The sequence below is a fragment of the Salmo trutta genome, chromosome 36 (assembly GCF_901001165.1).
Source record: "Salmo trutta chromosome 36, fSalTru1.1, whole genome shotgun sequence".
Lineage (NCBI taxonomy): Eukaryota > Metazoa > Chordata > Actinopteri > Salmoniformes > Salmonidae > Salmo > Salmo trutta.
Window position 1 is genome coordinate 31,000,814 of NC_042992.1, and position 21,262 is coordinate 31,022,075.

A 21,262-nucleotide genomic window follows, 5' to 3' on the forward strand; every position below is an offset into this window, starting at 1 on the left:
ATCTATTCTTTCTATTCTATTTCTATGGTGAGTATTTGGGGACCAACATGGAAATATAATATATTCTTTCTGTTCTATTTCTATGGTGAGTATTTGGGGACCAACATAGAAATATAATCTATTCTTTCTATTCTATTTCTATGGTGAGTATTTGGGGACCAACATAGAAATATAATCTATTCTTTCTATTCTATTTCTATGGTGAGTATTTGGGGACCAACATAGAAATATAATCTATTCTTTCTAGTCTATTTCTATGGTGAGTATTTGAGAACCGACATAGAAATATAATCTATTCTTTCTCTTCTATTTCTATGGTGAGTATTTGAGAACCGACATAGAAATATAATCTATTCTTTCTATTCTATTTCTATGGTGAGTATTTGAGAACCGACATAGAAACATAATCTATTCGTTCTCTTCTATTTCTATAGTGAGTATTTGGAAACCAACATAGAAATATAATCTATTCTTTCTATTCTATTTCTAGGAGACCACAAAGTTTTATCTCATGTTGGAGATGTTTGAATGACTGTTACATGCACTCCAGACAGTAGGCTAGTAGTCGTGTCATGTATTTCTTGACTATTTTCAGCTGTGCCTGTTCCCTCTCCCCTCCTCAATATACAGATACACAAATGAGAAGAGACAAATGCTGTACATATGACTGCTCAGAGTCAGACTAACTCCATCACATTTACCTTAGTCGTTACAAACACAAATTGGGCAAATTATCCTGTCCTACGACTCATGTCTCTTGGGTTCAGATGGAAGTTGTTGGCAAATTAGAGACATCCTGGGGCAACTTTCCTAGTAGTCATATCCCATCTACTTAGCCTCTAAATAAACTGAAACAACTGAATAGCGCTTTTTTTTTAACCTCAAATAAGAAAAAGCAGTGTTGTGTAAGTATTCTGAATTAAGCTGCTCAGAGCACAAACTCTGAGCCTGTTCCTGATCCCCAGATCTCTCAGAACACACAGCCAGAATCTCCAAGGGATGCACCCGGACTGTGCAGTTGCTACTGTGTTATGGTGAACAGGCACTGGTTTATTTGGTATTAAAATGAATAAAATGGATTCAAACAGGGAGAGTACAATAACAAATGCTAATTTCCATTTCTCTTTGAAAACGCTTTCTGCTGTATTACTTATGAACATAACCCAAGCAATGCTGGTTGTTGTTGTGGAGGATTAGAGGATCTGATTTGGGGATGGTGATGGGGGGTTTGGAGAGGTTTTATAGTGAGGTAGGCTGAATATCTGTGGCCCGTGTGGCTGGCAGTGGAGGTAGGCACTTGGCAAAGAAACAACTGCCAAACATGTTTGGGTTATTTGTTGTGGAGGGGGTGCAGCTTTCAATTCCTTACCTAAACATGAAATCACTGAGTTGAACCAGAGCAATCATACTAACCCACAATCAACGACCAAACACAGCCAACAGTAGATACAGTTCACAATCTGTCCTTTCATGTCATAGCGGAAACACGGTGCAGGTTTAGCATAATGGAATTGGATGAGGGAACAGGATTATGTTATCATTATTGATCTAAGGGGGAAAGTTGTGCACAATAACACTACATATGAATGAAATCAAAACAGTCAGGGCTATTTCCATCAACTGCCACACGAAATGGGTGATGGGAAGGAAAATCGATTACACCATAACAGGAAACTTGTACAATCCCAAAGATAAATGAGGGACACACAACATTTCACTCTTTATTGGTATTTTCTTTAAAATATTCACACAGTCATTTCAAAATCAATAGGTTTGGACAACATGTACATAGCATGTGGAAATGTACATAGGCAAGGAAGAAAAACATACACCGTACATATTGTAATCTTAGAGAGAAATGGTTGACATTTGTGGGCCCATTTATTCACTTTTAAGATAAACAAGACTAAAAAGTCGTGTCACTTCTGTTCTCAGTTATTTAATAAGGGTCTAATATAAGACTGGAGTTTTCAACTTTAATTTAAGAGGAAATGTGACATTGCAATAGGTTGAAATGTTAGTGTCTAACATTGAGAGTGTTCCGTTCAGTCACAAGTCAGCCACTGGGTAACCTAGCTACGTGGGGAACAGATCGTTTTAGTACCCAGGGTTAGGTAACCTGGCTGTCTAATTGGGTTACATGTTCATTTGGTTGGAGGTAATTGCCCCAGTTACAAGTTTTTAAGGGGTTGATAAAGAGTCCAGCAGTGTAGTGGTGACAGCTGAGCACACTGGAATGTTTTTAGTGGGACGCCTTCATGAATTAAAGCATGGGCTAGTGATACCAATAAGGAACGGACACAAGATATCGTGGGACAAACGACGACAAACATTCAGCGTCTGTTTGGATGACCACCCACCCTCTGCACCCTCTCGGCCTGGCCTGCACCTTTCGTCAATGTCACCTCCTCCAGGAAGCTGTGCGAGAGGGCAGAAAAGGAACATATCATTCCGTTAGTTCCTTACGAGTTGAGAGAAGCATGAGCAGTACATCAACATCTCTGTGACTCTCAAAATACATATTCATCTAAAAACAGAAGCCAATATGACAGACACGATTACCTAAGTCCCAGCCCTGTGACACTGACACACACACAGTGTGTGTGTGTGTCACTAGGGTTCCGGTCTGTAAAGCAAGGATATGGCTGAGACATGGCAAACAACAAAAGAAACCCACTAGAGAAATGTCAAAATACCTATTTCTGTTAGCTGATCAAGCCAAGACATGTCAAGGTGTGATTGCAAACGACACGAGAGACATTTAGGCTTCTTCTCACTCTGAAAGGCAAGGTTCTAAAGAGCAGCCGTCTTGTCTCTCTTACAGTCCTCTGCCAATGAAAGACCGTCATTTTGACAGAGCAGTAATTTGAAAGTATTGCAGTGATACGTCAGGGATACCAGCGTGACATTTGCCGGTGTTCATCTGTTCTCAGTGGGTTTCCATTCACGCAGCCTGCTCTGGGCGACTAGCCTATATCAACGAGTGACTAAACACATGGTCTAGGTCTAGGACCGAGGTCAGAACCTACTATCCACCCATCTACACATTGTTTTAATTTTTATCCTGAGGTTAAAGTTCAAACGGCACAAGAGAGCAATGTGGTATCATTCAATCAGCCATATTATAATTCAATACAAGTCCTGGTTTCAAAGGGAGATACTGACCCCTGCAGTGACGATGGTACTGGTCCTTTATTGGTAGGCCTATATCTCTAGCTTTTGGCCCAGTGGGGCAGCACATAGCAGTACAGGGTGGCCTGGACAAATCCCCCAAATATGTTTGTGTCTTTGTGTGGCTGGTTGCAGGGAGCATTATCATGAAACAGCTCGTGAGTACCTATGGGCAGCGAGTGACTCATGCAGTACAAAAGGAGGGAAAAAGCTTAAAAGACACATTTAAGAGCCCCAATCATATTGACTTACAGTGCCTCTGGGTGTAGATCATGGTTCAAATGTTCCACACGCTGCGGCTATGATAAAAAAGCATGGGCCGTGCCGTCACAGCCAACACTAAAGGGTTACTAAATAACGTGTAAGTAGATGTCAGAAGAAGAAGTCTACTTCAGTGCGCCAGCGGTCTAAGGCACTGTATCTCAGTGCTTGAGGCGTCACTACAGACAACCTAGTTTGAATCCAGGCTGTATCACAACCGGCCGTGATTGGGAGTCCCATAGGGCGGTGCACAAATTGGCCCAGCATCGTCTGGGTTTGGCCGTCATTATACATAAGAATGTGTTCTTAATTGACTTGCCTAGTTAAATAAAAAAATGAATAAAAGAAAAATGAATGTGCATTGTTATTTTCAGATCATGGACCCAACCTCCCAAGCAACACACACAAACAACACCCAGAAGAGTTGGAAGCCAGGGCCAGCCTGGCAGGAGGGCAACAACTTGCCCTGACCCCCTCTGCAACCTATGGGTTAAGTGCCTTACTCAATGTCACATCGGCAGGAGACGGTATCTAGATGGCATCTATCTTGGATACCTAGAATCTGCCCTAAGAGCTAAACTATAAAACTGGCAGAATGTTTATCTCAAACTTAATGAAAATACAGCTAGAAGCATAGAAGTGAAATATGAACATGTGACACTGTGTCAACATCAGCTTATATAAACAAGCCTGCTCGTGACAGGCAAAACAGAGGACACAACGTCACGACACTAAAATGTAAACTCATATATAGCGAGAATCAGCATTTCACTAGGATGGGACAGCAACGGCACGCTAAAAAAGAAACCTCACAACACAGGTGCACCCATTACCTTTAACAGCACAACAGTGACTGCTGCAGTACAACACGAAACGCCTCAGGACCAGAGAAAGACGGTTGCAAGTTGAACTCCCAGACGTGGAAAGTTTAAGACAGTGTTACATAACCTGGTGTGGGAGACACTTCACCTGAGGGGCATCAGCAAGCTCTCCGCTATAAAATGTGAAAGACGTGGCCAAGGAGCATCATCACTCAGCACATACAGTAGGTGCTGCTTAGCAACCCAGGTGATGTAATAGCACTGCAAACAGGGAGCGTTGGTCTCTCTTGGCTAAATCACTGCTCAGGTAAGACCTGGTCAATCTCAGCCTGCTCGGGTTGGAATTTCATCAACTGTTGACGAGGACCACTAAGTTGTCATATAACCGGGAGAAAAATGTATGGTTTGACATATATGTGTGTGTGTGTGTGTGTGTGTGTGTCCAGACCCCGTGATGAAAGAGAAGAGGGGCGATCCCACACAGGAGTGTCAGAAGGGGCATCACAAAAAGAGCACGGATGCATCTCCTGAGCACCACCGTGTTACGTAATCACACAATGTTCTATTCAGCTCAGCCTGAGAGAGAAAGATATTTAGATGTATACAATTATTTATTCAGCCAACACAGCCAGTCAGACAGAGAGATAAAAAAAGAAAGATAGAGATGTTGCAGGAGAGGTGAAGGGAGAGGCGGAGAGGCTGAGTGTAGAGAGAACCTTCATTCAGCAAAAACAGTCAGAGAGAAATAGAGAGAGAGGGAGTCAAGAAAGAACTGCTTTTCAGAGAAAGGGCATGATGCCACATCTTCGCACTACACAAAGAACAACTAAGGTTCAAAGAGGAATGCAAGCTGAATTACTCTTCAGGCGACTCCATTGCAACCATGGGGTAACATGGACATAGTAAACCATACAGAACACAACTAATATCCTTAGTCGTCATCTAAAAAGTTTACCCCCATTTATATTTATTTTACCTTTATTTAACTAGGCAAGTCAGTTAAGAACAAATTCTTATTTTCAATGACGGCCTAGGAACAGTGGGTTAACTGCCTTGTTCACGGGCAGAAAGACAGATTTTTACCTTGTCAGCTCGGGGATTTGATCTTGCAACCTTTCGATTACTAGTCCAACACTCTTACCACTAGGCTACCTGCCGCCCCATGAGTAGAAAAGTTACAGAAAGGGACATTTTACTCAAAAAACATTTTAATGAGTGAAATGGTTATCGAGTAAAATTCCCCTTTAACATAGGTGAAGTTATTTCAGTAAATGTAATAAAAACCGAAATGCCGAAACTTTAACATTAGTGAAGTCATTACAGAAAATGGCATTCAAATGTGGCCTACACTGTACGTACAGAACAGAACACTGACTCCCAGAACACTGACTCCCAGGTGACCCCGAGTCGATATTCACGTCATAAGAAGGAATTCCCCTCAATCACAAATTGGGGAAAGCAAACATTATTTTCCAACTTTGTTGTCGATTTTATGTTATATAGAAATAACAAAATATGTAAAAGAAAAAGATGCTATGTTGTTCAATGTACATGTAACCAAGTCGGAAATCCCAACCTACGCTTCGCAATGCTCCCATGTAGGGAAATAGAGCCTGCGAGAAAAACACTGTGGCTTCAAGCTATTCGGCGTGGGAGAGTTGGAAATGTGGGGACCTGGTGTCCAAGTAGGTTACATGTACAGTACCAGTAAAAAGTTTGGACAAACCTACTCATTCAAGGGTTTTTCTTTATTTTTACTATTTCCTACATTGTAGAATAATAGTGAAGACATCAAAACTCAAAACCCCAAAAAAGTGTTAAACAACTCAAAATATATTTTATATTTGAGATTCTTCAAAGTAGCCACCCTTTGCCTTGGTGACAGCTTTGCACACTCTTGCTATTCTCTCAACCAGCTTCACGGAGGTAGTCACCTGGAATGCATTTCAATTAACAGGTGTGCCTTGTTAAAAGTTCATTTGTGGAATTTCTTTCCTTCTTAATGCGTTTGAGCCAATCAGTTGTGTTGTGACAAGGTAGGGGTGGTATACAGATGATAGCCCTATTTGGTAAAATACCAAGTCCATATTATGTCAAGAACAGCTCAAATAAGCAAAGAGAAAAAACAATCCATCACTACTTTAAGACATGAAGGTCAGTCTATCCAGAAAATTTCAAGAACTTTGAAGTGTCTTCAAGTGCAGTCGCAAAAACCATCAAGCGCAATGATGAAACTGGCTCTCATGAGGACCAACACAGAAAAGGAAGACCCAGAGTTACCTCTGCTGCAGAGGATAAGTTAATTAGAGTTACCAGCTTAAGAAATTTCAGCCCAAGTAAATGCCTCGCAGAGTTCAAGTAACAGATATATCTCAACATCAACTGTTCAGAGGAGACTGTGTGAATCAAGCCTTCATGGTCGAATTGCTGCAAAGAAACCACTACTAAAGGACACCAATAAGAAGAGACTTGGGTCAAGAAACACAAGCAATAGACATTAGACCGGTGGAAATATGTCCGTTGGTCTGATGAGTCCAAATTTGAGACAATCATTTGTTTTTCACCATGACAATGGCCCAACACACCTCAAGGCTGTGTAAGGGCCATTTGACCAAGAAGGAGAGTGATGGAACGCTGCATCAGATGACCTGGCCTCCACAATCACACAACCTCAACCCAATTGAGATGGTTTGGGATGAGTTGGACCACAGAGTGAAGGAAAAGCAGCTAACAAGTGCTCAGTATATGTGGGAACTCCTTCAAGACTGTTGGAAAAGCATTCCTCATGAAGCTGGTTGAGAGAATGCCAAGAGTGTGCAAAGCTGTCATCTAAGCAAAGGGTGGCTACTTTGAAGAATCTAAAATATATTTTGATTTGTTTAACACTTTTTTGGTTACTACATCATTCTATATGGGTTATTTCATAGTTTTGATGTCTTAACTACTATTCTACAATGTAGAAAATAGTAAAAATAAAAAATAAAACTGGAATGAGTAGGTGTGTCCAAACTTTTGACTGGTACTGTATATATTTGATGAAACACTGAATTTGGCCTTACTACTATTAGCCCACAGAAATGCATTGAATAACAGATTCATACATGGGGGAAAAAAAGTTAAAAATCAAAAGGAAGTTTATTTTAAATTCTCTGTCCTATATCTGAGTGCTATTAGTAAGATCAGGGAATTATAATATATATTTTTTTACCCATATTAAACAAAGAAATTAGCACTAAACTACTTCCATATACACTGAGTGTACAAAACATTATGCACATACTTCTTTAACCTGTTTCCTCCCTTTCGTCTACACTGATTGAAGTGGATTTAATACGTGACATCAATAAGGAATCGTCCATGACAGACTGACCAGGTGAAGCCAGGTGAAAGCTATGATCCCTTATTGATGTCACTTATTAAATCCACTTCAATCAGTGTAGATGAAAGGGAGGAAACAGGCTAAAATAAGTATTTTGAAGCCCTGAGACAATTGAGAAATTGATTGGGTATGTGTGCCATTGAGAGGGTGAATGGGCAAGACAAAAAATTGAAGTGCCTTTGAACAGGGTATGGCAGTAGGTGCCAGGCACACCGGTTTGTGTCAAGAACTGCAACGCTGCTGGGTTTTTCACGCTGAACAGATTCCCGTGTGTATCAAAAATGCTCCACCACCCAAAAGACATCCAGCAAACTTGACACTGTAGGAAGCACTGGAGTCAACATGGGCCAGCATCCCAGCGGAACACTTGACACCTTGTAGAGTCCATGCTCCAACGAATTGAGGCTGTTCTGAGGGCAAAAGGGGGTGCAACTCAATATTAGGAAGGTATTGGACATCCTGTGGACATCCTAGAAGAAATAAAAACTCCGAAATGGACATGTTTATGAGAGTCTCACCGTTCCATAGAGGGGTCATATTTGTCTGTAGCCCAAACTGCTCGGATGCTACAGACAAACTTTAGCAGATTGGCGGTACCGACTTCCGACGAGTCCCGTGACACTTGTGGGGTCGTAGAGCAAAACGGAGAACACCATCGTATTCGGGAGAGTCTCATCTGTCCATAGTGGTCATATTAGTTAGGCCAAACCGTTCCTGACGCTACAGAAGTATTCGTGAGAATAGCGATTTTCGGGATGTCTCATGGTCTGACAAACACTGCTGTAGCTCGGCCACCTTCCACCGCAGATGCGGTAAGCCACCATTGGCGGATGCAGTGGATTGTGACGCATCCCATGCAAAATACAGACATCTCCATCTTACAAAGACGGATTTTAACAGGGATGTTTTTATTATGCTAATTAGATTTCCGCAGGGCGGGAACATTGACTCTAAGGGGTTAAGCCATTTTGATCATATGTGTTGACCTGGTATCAAATAATGGATGTCTAATGGCTATGTCTGGATGTAATTTGACTGAGGCAAAAAGGTCACGAGGTATGGTTGATGATTCTGACCTCTTGGTGTTGTGGATGGTGGTACCGCCCAGTACGATCCGAACCCCAGGCACGGTGCGGTTCAGGTTATAGATCGCCAGTGCCTCCTCATAGGTGGCCCCTCCGATGATGAAGACTATGATATCCTGTGGCCTGAAGAGGAAATACATGGTTACCCCTGATAGGCTATCATCTGGCTGGGGTAATCCAATAATGGTGATGAACCGTAAGCCTATCTGTGCTCATACACACAGAATATGTGTTTTTACGTATCAGTAACAGTGTGTGTGTTTGGCTATACAGGTGTAGGGTCTGAGGTTGTGTCTAAGTGTGTGTGTGTCACTCTACCTGTCTCTAAGGGAACTGGGTCCTAAGTAGGGGAACTGACTGTCCTTCAGCCTCCCCTTGATCAGCTGGTCCAAGGTCTCCTGCAGTAACGGTGCATGCTGCGTGTACACATTCTCAACTCCCTGGAGACACGCACACACACAAAACAAAGGTGTTTTATTAGAAACTGGTCGAGAATGGCTAGATGGACACAACTCCAGCTAGTATCGGTCTAAATTATGGAGAGAATGGTGCACCTTCAGCCCCTTGAAGAACTGTTTGGTGATGGCGACTGCATCTTGGGGGTTGACGAGGTCACTTCCTCTCACCCTCTTCCCTCCATACTCCACCATGGATGTTACCATCTGAGGTAAAAGATTAAACAGGATAAACAGGTATACGTTGATTCTTCTAACCTGGTTTTCACCTAGATTGGTGAGACAGATACATCAAACATACTGTATTGTACATTGTTGAGTTGAACGTATTTTTATTTATCCTCACAGAGGCATTGACAAATCCCAAAATAATAACATCCTCCACATAATATATAGACAGGTACAACAACAGTATCCAGTCCTCATATTGCCAAAGGCCAGGTAGTATCCAGTCCTCATATTGCCAAGGGCCAGTTAGTATACAGTCCTCATATTGCCAAGGGCCAAGTAGTATCCAGTCCTCATATTGACAAGGGCCAGTTAGCATACAGTCCTCATATTGCCAAGGGTCAGTTAGTATACAGTCCTCATATTGCCAAGGGCCAGTTAGTATACAGTCCTCATATTGACAAGGGCCAGTTAGTATACAGTCCTCATATTGACAAGGGCCAGTTAGTATACAGTCCTCATATTGACAAGGGCCAGTTAGTATACAGTCCTCATATTGCCAAGGTCCAGGTAGTGGTACAGTATAGAATGTTCTCTTACCCTGCAATGCCTCTCTGACACGCCCTTCCTGTTGAGCTCCTCCATGAGGCCCGGCAGGATGCTGCTGCTGTGTCTCTCGTAGCGCAGTGCGTACAGCATCACCAGGCGTACCGCGTCCATCTCGCTCACCCGCGGGTTCTGCAGCAGCCGACGCACGTTCTGCAGAAAAACAGGGAGTATATTTTACATAGCCTTTAATACAGACTTAAATTCTTTATTTTACAATGATAATTCACTATGATTTATGTGCAGTGTTTTATTGTATTCTGAAAGTCACTATTATTATTACAAGTGGCCAAGTCAATATACAATACAGCAGTAGGCTGTATTCTTCTTCAACAAACAGGGAAAATTGTGTATTTTATGCTTTTATGTGAACTCTGTGTGTTATGGTATAATAAAGCATTGAGATGTAAGCCCCCTCCAGAAAAAAAACATGTGATGTCACATTTTCATTTTTGGCAGTGATAGGACCCTCACATTTGCATATTGGGCAGTTCGGTCTGGTGCCTGCTCTTTGTCTACCTGTCTACCACATGTCATGTCTATTTCAGGCCTGTGTCTGGTCAGTGTCTAGTCTATGCCTGGTTCATATTTCACTTGTGTTTCATCTACATACAGTATCTAGTAGTGGGATTCTAGTCAGTCTCTGGCACCGGTAAATTGAAAAATAAAATACAGTGCATTCGGAAAGTATTTAGACCCCTTGACTTTATCCACATTTTGTTACGTTACAGCCTTATTCTAAAATTGATCAAATTAATGCTTTTCCTCATTAATCTACACACAATACCCCATAATGACAAAGCAAAAACAGGTTTTTATAAATGTTAGCAAATTTATTAAAAATGAAAAACAGAAATACCTTATTTGCATTGGTATTCAGACCCTTTGCTACGAGACTCGAAATTGAGCTCAGGTGCATCCTGTTTCCATTGATCATCCTTGAGATATTATATAACTTGATCAGAGTCCACCTGTGGTACATTCAATTGATTGCACATGATTTGGAAAGGCACACACCTGTCTATATAGGGTCCCACAGTTGACAGTGCATGTCAGAGCAAAAACCAAGCCATGAGGTCAAAGGAATTGTCCGTAGAGCTCCGAGACAGGATTGTGTTGAGGCACAGACCTGGGGAAGGGTACCAAAACATTTCTGCAGCATTGAAGGTCCAAGAACACAGTGGCCTCCATCATTCTTAAATGGAAGAAGTTTGGAACCACCAAGAATCTTCCTAGAGCTGGCTGCCTGGCCAAACTGAGCAATCGGGGGAGAATGGCCTTGGTCAGGGAGGTGAACCCGATGGTCACTCTGACAGAGCTCACATGACAGTCCGCTTGGAGTTTGCCCAAAGGCACCTAAAGACTCTCAGACCATGAGAAACAAGATTCTCTGGTCTGATGAAACCAAGATTTAACTCTTTGGCCGGAATGCCAAGCATCACGTCTGGAGGAAACCAGGCACAGGTTGGGGTAAATGTTCACCTTACAAAAGTACAACAGCCAAGACAATGCAGGAGTGGCTTTGGGACAAGTCTCTGAATGTCCTTGAGTGGCCCAGCCAGAGCCCGGACTTGAACCCGATCAAACATCTCTGGAGACCTGAAAATAGCTGTGCAGCGACGCTCCCCATCCAACCTGACAGAGCTTGAGAGGATCTGCAGAGATTGGGAGAAACTCCCCAAATACAGGTGTGCCAAACTTGTAGCACCATACCAAAGAAGACTGTAATCGCTGCCAAAGGTGCTTCAACAAAGTACTGAGTAAAGGGTCTGAATACATATGGAAATGTCATATCAGTGTTTTATTTTTAATACTTTTCTAAAAACCTGGTTTTGCTTTGTCATTACTGGGAATTGTGTGTAGATTGATGAGGGGAAAAAAATCGATTTAATCAATTTTAGAATAAGGCAGTAACGTAACAAAGTCTAGGGGTCTGAATACTTTCCGAATGCACTGTCATTTGAAATAAAAGGCAAATCCACAATTCCTAAATGGTGATTAAAGTTAATACCTGAATCAAATGTAATTTTACTGTATGAATTGTGGAAATTGGCCTGAAAGGGATACTTCAGGATTTTGTCAGAGGCTCTTTATCCACTTCCCCAGAGTCAGATGAACTTGTGGATACCATTTTTGTCTCTGTGTCCATTATGAAGGAAGTTCGAGGGAGTTTCTCAAGCCAATGCTAACTAGCATTAGCGCAATGACTGGAAGTCTATGGGTATCTGCTAGCATGCGCTAACACTAGTTAGCATTGGTTTGCAAACTTAACTCTTAACTTCCTTCATACTGGACACAGAGAAATAACTCTGAGGATGTAAATGAAGGACCTCATTGCCAAAATCCCAAAGTATCCCTTTAACTCCAGAGCAGAGTCTTACCTGTGATGCGCTTGAGTGGTCATTCTGGCAGGCCAGCTCCTGCTCCAGCTCTGACACCTCCATCAGGTGCCTCTCGCTCACCAGGCGAGACAGCTCGCCCACCACAGTCACGTGCTTCGACACTGTGCCCGACATCTTTTTGAACTGGGGGTAGTTGTCTACAAACGCCTGCAGAGAAAAACAGAGGGAATTATTAAAAAGAAGAAAGAAAACAAAGATTTCTTAAACTTGCAACAATTATTGGAATTAAGAAATAATTTATCTAATTGCGAGTGGTTATTAACCAATGATGCTGAGACGTATTAGTGGTTCTAAATGAGCAACTGCTACAGGACATGCTGGGAAATTGAGTTCTTGTGGGACTACAGTGCCCAGGTCTCACCTTCATATCAGAGATGGACTCCAGCTTCTGTTGCTCCTTGGGCTTCTTCTTCTGAAAGTCCTCCATCAGGTTCTTGATGTTTGTGCCAATCTCTCCAAAGTTCAGGTACAGATTCTGATAAGAGAATGTGAGAGTGAATTGGAAGTTGTCAGCCAACATCTGGCCCTGTCGGAATTCTTTAACCTTCCCCATTGACCGGCTGCTACACATTCCGCCATTTTTTTCCTTCAGAGTCTTCTTAAAGTGGGTTGTTGGCCAGCGTTCCTAACCTTTAGGTCAGGGATAATCAGCTAGATTAAGCCACAGGCCAATTTTTTCTTGAGCGGATGGTCAGAGGGCCATAACATAATTACAAAAAATTTGTAGACTGCAAATTGACCTGCAAGAAGCCCAAATAGATATAACATTTGACGGAAACATAATCATTTCAAACCTTGCTTAGATATGTGATCATATACAAATGTATCTATTATGCGTGGGAATAGTTTGGAACAGATTTCCAAAATTAAAATCGCTTGGTGCTAAAATACTGGTGTTTTTACAGAAATGTATGTCCTGCATTAAGAAAAGAAAATTTGTGAAACCCTGCTATAGGCTACCAGCCAGCAGCCCAATGGGACCATTTCAAAGCCAAAGGGCACATTTGTGCAGAATTGGAACCAGCCCTAGAGACTCACATTGGCATAGAACTCATCGTTCTCTGCAGACAGCACCACCTCCTTCAGGTCCTTGCTGATCCCTGGGACTCTGGACAGGTCAATGCGGTTGTTGTTGAGGCCAAGCAGCTCGTGCACCATGGCCTGGTACGTCCACTAGAGGGAGCAGGGAAACAAACAATGAAACCAAAATGAAACCTACAATTAAATAAAGTTAATGTCATCTCTAAATTCCTTCAGCGATGAAGAGTGTATGTGGTTTTCACCAATTGATTGGTGCATTAGCTGTGACACAAAGGGCCTTGAGTACATGACCTAGTTTACAGTGCAGGTTGCAGGTTTGGTAAATGTAAGTACAAGACTCTGCTGCCCCCGAGTGATCAGAGGCTGCAGTACACATCAGAATGATGTGAATATACTGTCTGTATGTAGTATGACTATAACGACCTGGTCATTGCCTATCTTTTTGTAAAAATGTAGCCTGGGTTCCCAGGCTACTGATAAAATAGAAATGTATTTTCTATTAGTTCCCCCAAAAATTCAGATAACACTTAGTTTCGGAGCATTTACTTCTGTTGTGCATACTGAACACAACCCTGACTCTTAGTTCTGACCTGGTTGAGTAGTGGGGTGATGGCGTCATCGCTGCGGTCCAAGATGAGCAGGAGAGGAGGCACCTCTGTCTTCCTGAAGTCAAACAGCTCATACTCCTTGGTGATGATTTGCTGGGGGAGAAGATGGGTAGTGAGATTGCGCGTGTGTGTGCGAGTGTGATAGGTGTGCATGTGATATTAGTCACCTTCACGCTCTCTCCCAGTCGCTTGGCCATGTCTGAGGACAGCTGGTAGCGGATCATGGGACATTTCTTCAGGGCCAGCAGCACCGAGGTCAGACCCTGGGTGGTACGTGGCAGGAGAGTTGGCTCCCAGCTACGACCCTGCAATACACACACCACACACACAGTATGAGATATGAACGCACTCTGTAAATAGATCCAAAATCCAGAGGGAATATGACATATGCAGAGACAAATAGAAAACGTTCATCTAAAATCAATGCAGATGAATAATGGGTCACTTTATAAATTGTCACATATCCAAAGCGTCATGGCCTATTTGCATGTCTTACCCTTGCCACACCACTGAGGTTGAGGGAGAAAAGGTGTGGGTTCACAGCAATAAAGTCTCCATAGAACTCCTGCAGTCATATGAGAGAACTTGAGTTATTCGTTTCCAGTTTAAAATGTCAAAGGATATCACATACTCATTTCTACTATTACAAGACTACATGTAGCGTAAAGGGGTTCTAACTAGAAGAAGAAATGATACAACATTTAGATTTAGCACAAGTAGGAAAAACCAATGGACCATCATTCAACCAAAAAAAATAACTATACAAATAAAAGTCCAGAATAGTAAAAAAGAAAAGAAAAGTTGGGTCCCTAACGTATGGTTCCTGTACTACAGTACTGCCCTTAGTGTTAACTTACCTGCACTTCTGCGACCACCTCCTGTTCATCCGCCTCGGCCAGGGCTTTTATCTCACTCTTACTGATGACGTTGCTGAAGTCTAGAAAGGATTATGAGGAGGATGTCACCCGCACAGAAAAATATATTGGAATATATTTCAATAAAATCTGAATATATTTCAATATATTGAAGAAATGTATTGATCAAATATATAAATAAATAAAATATATGTACATATATTTGTAAAATATATGTGGAAAAAAATACACATTCACACCTCACAACCTTCTCTACCTCAATGATAACGTTGAGTCTCTATTGACCTCTGGTATCTTAGCATTAGGTTCCCAAAATGGCGTTTTGCATGCAAAAGTTGGATCATTGAGTTGTAGTTGAAAATAAATTCTGCAGCTTTTGAGGTATAGCCTACCTGCCACTTATGAAACATAGTAAAAAAGAAATTAGGTGTTTTGAAACGACACTTGAACATAGAATATATGTAAATATATTTTCCCGAGCTGTCAATCACAATTTGAAATGTTCCATCATTTTTGTCAAAATTGCTCAGGCTCAGTAAATTTGGTTGGGGATCATTTATGGACATCTTCATGTTATGGGTATGCTTTTCACCGGCAGGGACTTGGGAGTTTGTAAGGATCAAAATAAATAATAAAAGGAACAAAGCCCAGGTACAAGTTAGAGGAAACCCCACCTCAGTCTTCTGAAAACCTAACCCTGGGATAGGGTTGTATTTTTCTGCAGGACAATTATACAAATGTTAATGCCAAAGACCAGAATGGCTTTCCAAGAAGTGTTGACTGTTCCTGAGTGGTCTAGTCTCTGTCCTGACTTAATTCTGCTTAAAGAATCTAAGACAAGGTTTAAATATTGCTGTCCATCAATGATCCCCAACCATATTGACTGAGCCTGAGACATTTTGACAAAAACGACAGATATATGTTCACCTTAGAGTTGTGCAAAGTTGGTAGAACTTTAATGAAAACTATTGACAGTTGAAATGGCTGCCAAAGGTGCTTCCACCAAGTATTAACTCAGGGGGGTGACAACTTATCCAATTATGATACATCAGTTATTTATTTCTTCATTTGGAAAAATGTATATGACTTTCACTTTCAAAATGTGGAGTAGGTTGTGTACATCTGTGGGGTGGCAGGTAGCCTAGTGGTTAGAGCGTTGGGCCAGTAACCGAAAGGTTGCTAGATCTAATCCCCAAGCTGACAAGGTAAAAATCTGTTACATTTACATTTTTTTTACATTTTAGTCATTTAGCAGACACTCTTATAGTAGTGAATGCATACATTTCATACATGGCCCCCCGTGGGAATCGAACCCACAACCCTGGCGTTGCAAACACCATGCGTTGCAAACACCATGCTCTACCAACTGAGCTACAGGGAACTGTTGTTCTGCCCCTGAACAAGGCGGTTAACCCGTCATTAGTTAGGCCGTCATTGTAAATAAGAATATGCTCTTAACTGACTTGCCTAGTTAAATAAAGGTAAAAAAATTAATTATCTAATTTAGTCCCCTTTTAGAGGAAGCAAAATGTGAAAAGGTTTGATGTCTTTTTATAGGCATTGTATGTAGAAATACTGTATATGAAAACGGACAATTTTGTAATATATACACAGATATTTTTGTACATACATTAAAATATTTGTACATACATTAAAATATTTAGATATCTGTAATTTACAAACAATGCCTTCCGAAAGTATTCACACCCCTTGACTTTTTCCACATTTTGTTACGTTACAGCCTTTTTCTAAAATTGATTAAATAAAATTAAAAACTCCTCAGCAATCTAAACACAATTTCCCATAATGAAAAAGCAAAAACAGTTTGTTGTTGTTGTGCAAACGTATTAAAAATAAAAAACATAAATACCTTATTTACATAGGTATTCAGACCCTTTGCTATGAGACTTGAAATTGAGCTCAGGTGCATCCTGTTTCCATTGATCATCCTTGAGATGTTTCTACAACTTGATTGGAGTCCACCTTTGATAAATTCTATTGATTGAACATGATTTGGAAAGGCACACACACCTGTCTATATAAGGTCCCACAGTTAACAGTGCGTGTCAGAGCAAAAACCAAGCCTTGAGGTAGAAGGAATTGTCCGTAGGGCCCAGAGACAGGATTGTATCGAGGCATAGATCTGGGGAAGGGTACCAAAAATGTCTGCAGCATTGAAAGTCCCCAAGAACACAGTGGCCCATTCTTAAATGGAAATTTGGAACCACCAAGACTCTTCCCAGAGCTGGCCGCCCAGCCAAACTGAGCAGTCGGGGGAGTAGGGCCTTGGTCAGGGAGGTGACCAAGAACCCGATGGTCACTCTGACATAACTCTAGAGTTCCTCAGTGGAGATGGAAGAACCTTCCAGAAGGACAAGCATCTCTGCAGCAGTCCACCAATCAGGTCTTTACGTTAGAGTGACCAGACAGAAGCCACTCCTCAGTAAAATGTACATGACAGCCCACTTGGAGTTTGCCAAAAGGCACCTAAAGGACTCTCAGACCATGAGAAACAAGATACTCTGATCTAATGAAACCAAGACTGAACTCCTTGGCCTGAATGCCAAGCGTCACATCTGGAGGAAACCTAGCACCATACCTACGGTCAAGCATGGTGGTGGCGGCATCATACTGTGGGGATGGTTTTCAGCGGCAGAGACTGGGAGACTAGTCAGGATCGAGGCAAAGATGAACTAAGCAAAGTACAGAGAGATCCTTGATGAAAACCTGCTCCAGAGCTCTCAGACTGGGGCGAAGGTTCACCTTCCAACAGGACAACGACCCTAAGCACACAGCCAAGACAACGCAGGAGTGGTTTCAGGACAAGTCTCAATGTCGTTGAGTGACCCAGCCAGAGCCCGGACTTGAACCCGACCGAACATCTCTGGAGAGACCTGAAAATAGCTGTGCAGCAACAATCCTCATCCAACCTGACAGAGCTTGAGAGGATCTGCAGAAAAGAATGGGATAAAACCCCCAAATACAGGTGTGCCAAGCTTGTAATGTCATACCAAAGAAGACTCAAGGCTGTAATTGCTGCCAATGGTGCCTCAACAAAGTACTGAGTAAAGGGTCTGAATACTTATGTAAATGTTATATTTCATTTAAAAAACATTTTTTAACAAATTTGCAAAAATGTATAAAACCTGTATTTGCTTTATTATTATGGTGTATTGTTTGTAGATTGATGAGGGGGGGAAAATAAGGCTGTAACCTAACAAAATGTGGAAAAGGTCAAGGGGTCTGAATACCTTCCAAAGGCACTGTACATGTTGTTAAAACGTGTCAATATATCATTTTTCAGTATGGGCAATTGCCGTCACCATGAGTTGTCATAATTCGCGGTTGATGCATGGGCAATCAATTTTGAATCTATAGTTCTAAACCATATAAAATTATCCAGAGACATAAGATCTTAGTCCTTGTTATCTGTATTTGATCTATCTATCTAAAAACATTCACAAGAATCAGAACATTGAACCACATGATTTGAACAACAGTGCAGAAATCCTTACAGATGAAGTAGACACTGTACTTGGGTCGCCGGAGCTCCTGTATCAGATTTTCCACATTCTCCTGTAATGAGAGCAGAGAGAAAGTCAGGGGTGTCATACAAATCCAAAATTGAGCACGACTAAAGTACTTTGCCTCCAAATAGTGCATAGTGTATGGATGCAATGCAATATGCAGTGTACATTCGGTATAGGTACAATGAAGCAGTTGAAATATGCATTCATACAGTTGTGGATGGACACAATCCAGTAAATACAGAATGTGTAGGCTAAAGTCTTAAAGGCCCAGTGCAGTCCAAAACATGATTTTTCCTGTGTTTAATATATATTTCCACACTATGAGGTTGGAATAATACTGTGAAATTGTGAAAAAGATTATCCCTTTTAGTGTAGGAGCTGTTTGAAAAGACCGCCTGAGTCTGTTTTGCTGGGATGGAGTTTTGGCCTTCCATGGTGACGTCATCACACAGTAAATTAGTTAATACACCAAGAAGAAAGTTCCTAACCTCTCTGCCAATAACAGCTCATTTTCCGTTTTCCCCTCCCCACTCAGACCACTTTGAGACAGTCCTAGCTAAATTCATGCTTGAGAAATTACCTTGCTTGAGATATTGCTAAGAAGCTATTTGTTTGTTTTTTACCATTTTAATTGAAAACAATCATAGAAAGTTACTTAGTTGTTACCCAGATATGATTTGATATGGAGATAAAAACAGATGAATTGGACCTTTAATGCAGAGCAAAGGATGGCTACAATGTGTATACAGCGACTAGGGCACCTTGGTTGGCCTGAGGAAGCAGATGGCTTTGAGGTGCTTCATGTTGTCTCGATTCTGTGAGTCGATTCTTTCGAACAGGTAGACCTCCTTCTGTAGGATCTCAGATTGAGTGTAGACCACACTGACAATGCTGGTCTGATGAGACAAACAAATAGGCATGTGATGCTGTACATTCCTTTTTACCTGAGCCAGAGATTTCGCTGAGAGATGAATGAGATTCATTATTTTCCTTCCATGACATGTTGTGACAGCTGAAAGGTTACAGTCCTGAATATGGTCTGGAGTCCAAATTATGCAGGCCTATCCACATTTGTGTATCCACCCCTCTGACGTTTTTCCTATGCAACTTCCAATGGGAGTAGCTGCTGACAGTATGACATTATCAAAAATCTTGGTTCTCCTATCTATATTATTAACATTTCTCAGGAATTGTTGAATAATTCAAGGTTCTGTCCCTTCAACGTGTCTGTCTCTGATAGACAATGGATATCAACAAAAGTAACCTGATACATTGTAACCACTGTAACGTTACATCGTTAGAACTACTACATTGTAACCATTCTAGCTACAATTACTTACAGTCTCTTTATCCATGAGCAGAACCTTCATCCCTGGTCCGCTGTTTTCTATCATTTTGGAGATATACTGCTTGACAGCAAGTGTCACATTCATTTTGACAATGTTCTAAAATGCTAATGATGGCAGCTTGAGAATACACAAAGGCCGAATTGTATTCGGTAAAGGTATCTTATACCAGGTAACGTTTGGTCAAATTAAACTATTGTTGACAAATGTTCAGCTCAGCTGAGGTTGGTTACAGCTGTCTGCTTCGAAATGAACCTCGAGATACATTTCCGGGTGAAGATTTGGTTAACTGGTTCAGGACCAGTTTGTAGAGCAAAAGCATTAACTGAGCATGCATTTCACTGATCCGAAGTCAGCATGTGTTTGTTATTTCCCACAATGCACCGCTAATTGTTTAACGACTAGGACGTCTTTTTGGTAAGGGAAAACCAATCAAATGAAAGATTTTGTTATTAAACAACTTCTGAAAACATTGCTAAATATTGAGATGTACAAATAGCATATAATTTATTACAGTCTTTAAAGTAAGTAACCATTTTTAAAGGTAGTTTAACTAAACAAAATAACTGTGGTGTAAAAATTGAAAACATGAAAAATACTGATTTTTATTACATTCGTCAGTCTATTCAACAGCATGAAGACCATTGTAACAATAATAAACTGCAATGCAATTCAATACAGTAAAACAAATGTGATCAAAACATACTGTATTATAATAAAACATGATACAAGCATTGATGTGTTTGTATTTTCCCACAATATAAACTCAGCAAAAAAAGAAACCAGGACCCTGTCTTTCAAAGATAATTCGTAAAAATCCAAATAACTTCACAGATCTTCATTGTAAAGGGTTTAAACACTGTTTCCCATGCTTGTTCAATGAACCATAAACAATTGATGAACATACACCTGTGGAACAGTTGTTAAGAAACTAATAGCTTACAGAAGGTAGGAAATTAAGGTCACAGTTATGAAAACTTAGGACACTAAAGAGGCCTTTCTACTGACACTGAAAAACACCAAAAGAAAGATGCCCAGGGTCCCTGATCATCTGCGTGAACGTGCCTTAGACATGCTGCAAGGAGGCATGAGGACTGCAGATGTGGCCAGGGCAATAAATTGCAATGTCCATACTGTGAGACACCTAAGCGCTACAGGGAGACAGGACGGACAGCTGATAGTCCTCGCAGTGGCAGACCACGTGTAACTACACCTGCACAGGATCGGTACATCCGAACATCACACCTGCAGGACAGGTAAAGGATGGCAACAACAACTGCCCAAGTTACACCAGGAACGCACAATCCCTCCAACAGTGCTCAGACTGTCCGCAATAGACAGGACAGGACTGGCAAAAAGTGCTCTTCACTGACAAGTCGCGGTTTTGTCTCACCAGGGGTGATGGTCGGATTCGCATTTATTGTTGAAGGAATGCGCGTTACACCGAGGCCTGTACTCTGGAGCGGGATATGCCAGTAGTGTGCAAAACTGTCATCAAGGCAAAGGGTGGCTAC

The 21,262-nt window shown here is 41.4% G+C and overlaps 1 protein-coding gene across 1 annotated transcript; it reads right to left on the reverse strand.

Annotated features, from left to right (window-relative positions):
- Positions 1-1,696: 1,696 nt before the first annotated feature.
- Positions 1,697-20,024, reverse strand: LOC115175855 (vacuolar protein sorting-associated protein 45). The gene is made up of 15 exons (XM_029735418.1): positions 19,743-20,024; positions 19,164-19,298; positions 18,388-18,448; positions 14,855-14,934; positions 14,494-14,562; positions 14,165-14,302; positions 13,980-14,090; positions 13,387-13,521; positions 12,710-12,823; positions 12,328-12,495; positions 9,941-10,099; positions 9,272-9,379; positions 9,036-9,157; positions 8,709-8,840; positions 1,697-2,418 (listed from the first exon to the last, which is right to left on the reverse strand). Exons 1-15 carry the CDS (start codon positions 19,833-19,835, stop codon positions 2,334-2,336), a joined length of 1,710 nt encoding a protein of 569 aa, XP_029591278.1. The 5' UTR covers positions 19,836-20,024; the 3' UTR covers positions 1,697-2,333.
- Between the last annotated feature and the right edge of the window lie 1,238 nt (positions 20,025-21,262).

What these genes read in the sequence shown, in the direction of transcription:
- LOC115175855 (XM_029735418.1), bottom strand. Translation starts at nt 19,835, where the DNA reads ATGAATGTGACACTTGCTGTCAAGCAGTATATCTCCAAAATGATAGAA. An exon ending in TGCTCATGGATAAAGAGACT is followed by an intron (nt 19,299 to 19,742) that starts GTAAGTAATTGT and finishes TTGTCTCATCAG; the next exon opens with ACCAGCATTGTCAGTGTGGT. An exon ending in GTACAGTGTCTACTTCATCT is followed by an intron (nt 14,935 to 18,387) that starts GTAAGGATTTCT and finishes AATCCTTTCTAG; the next exon opens with ACTTCAGCAACGTCATCAGT.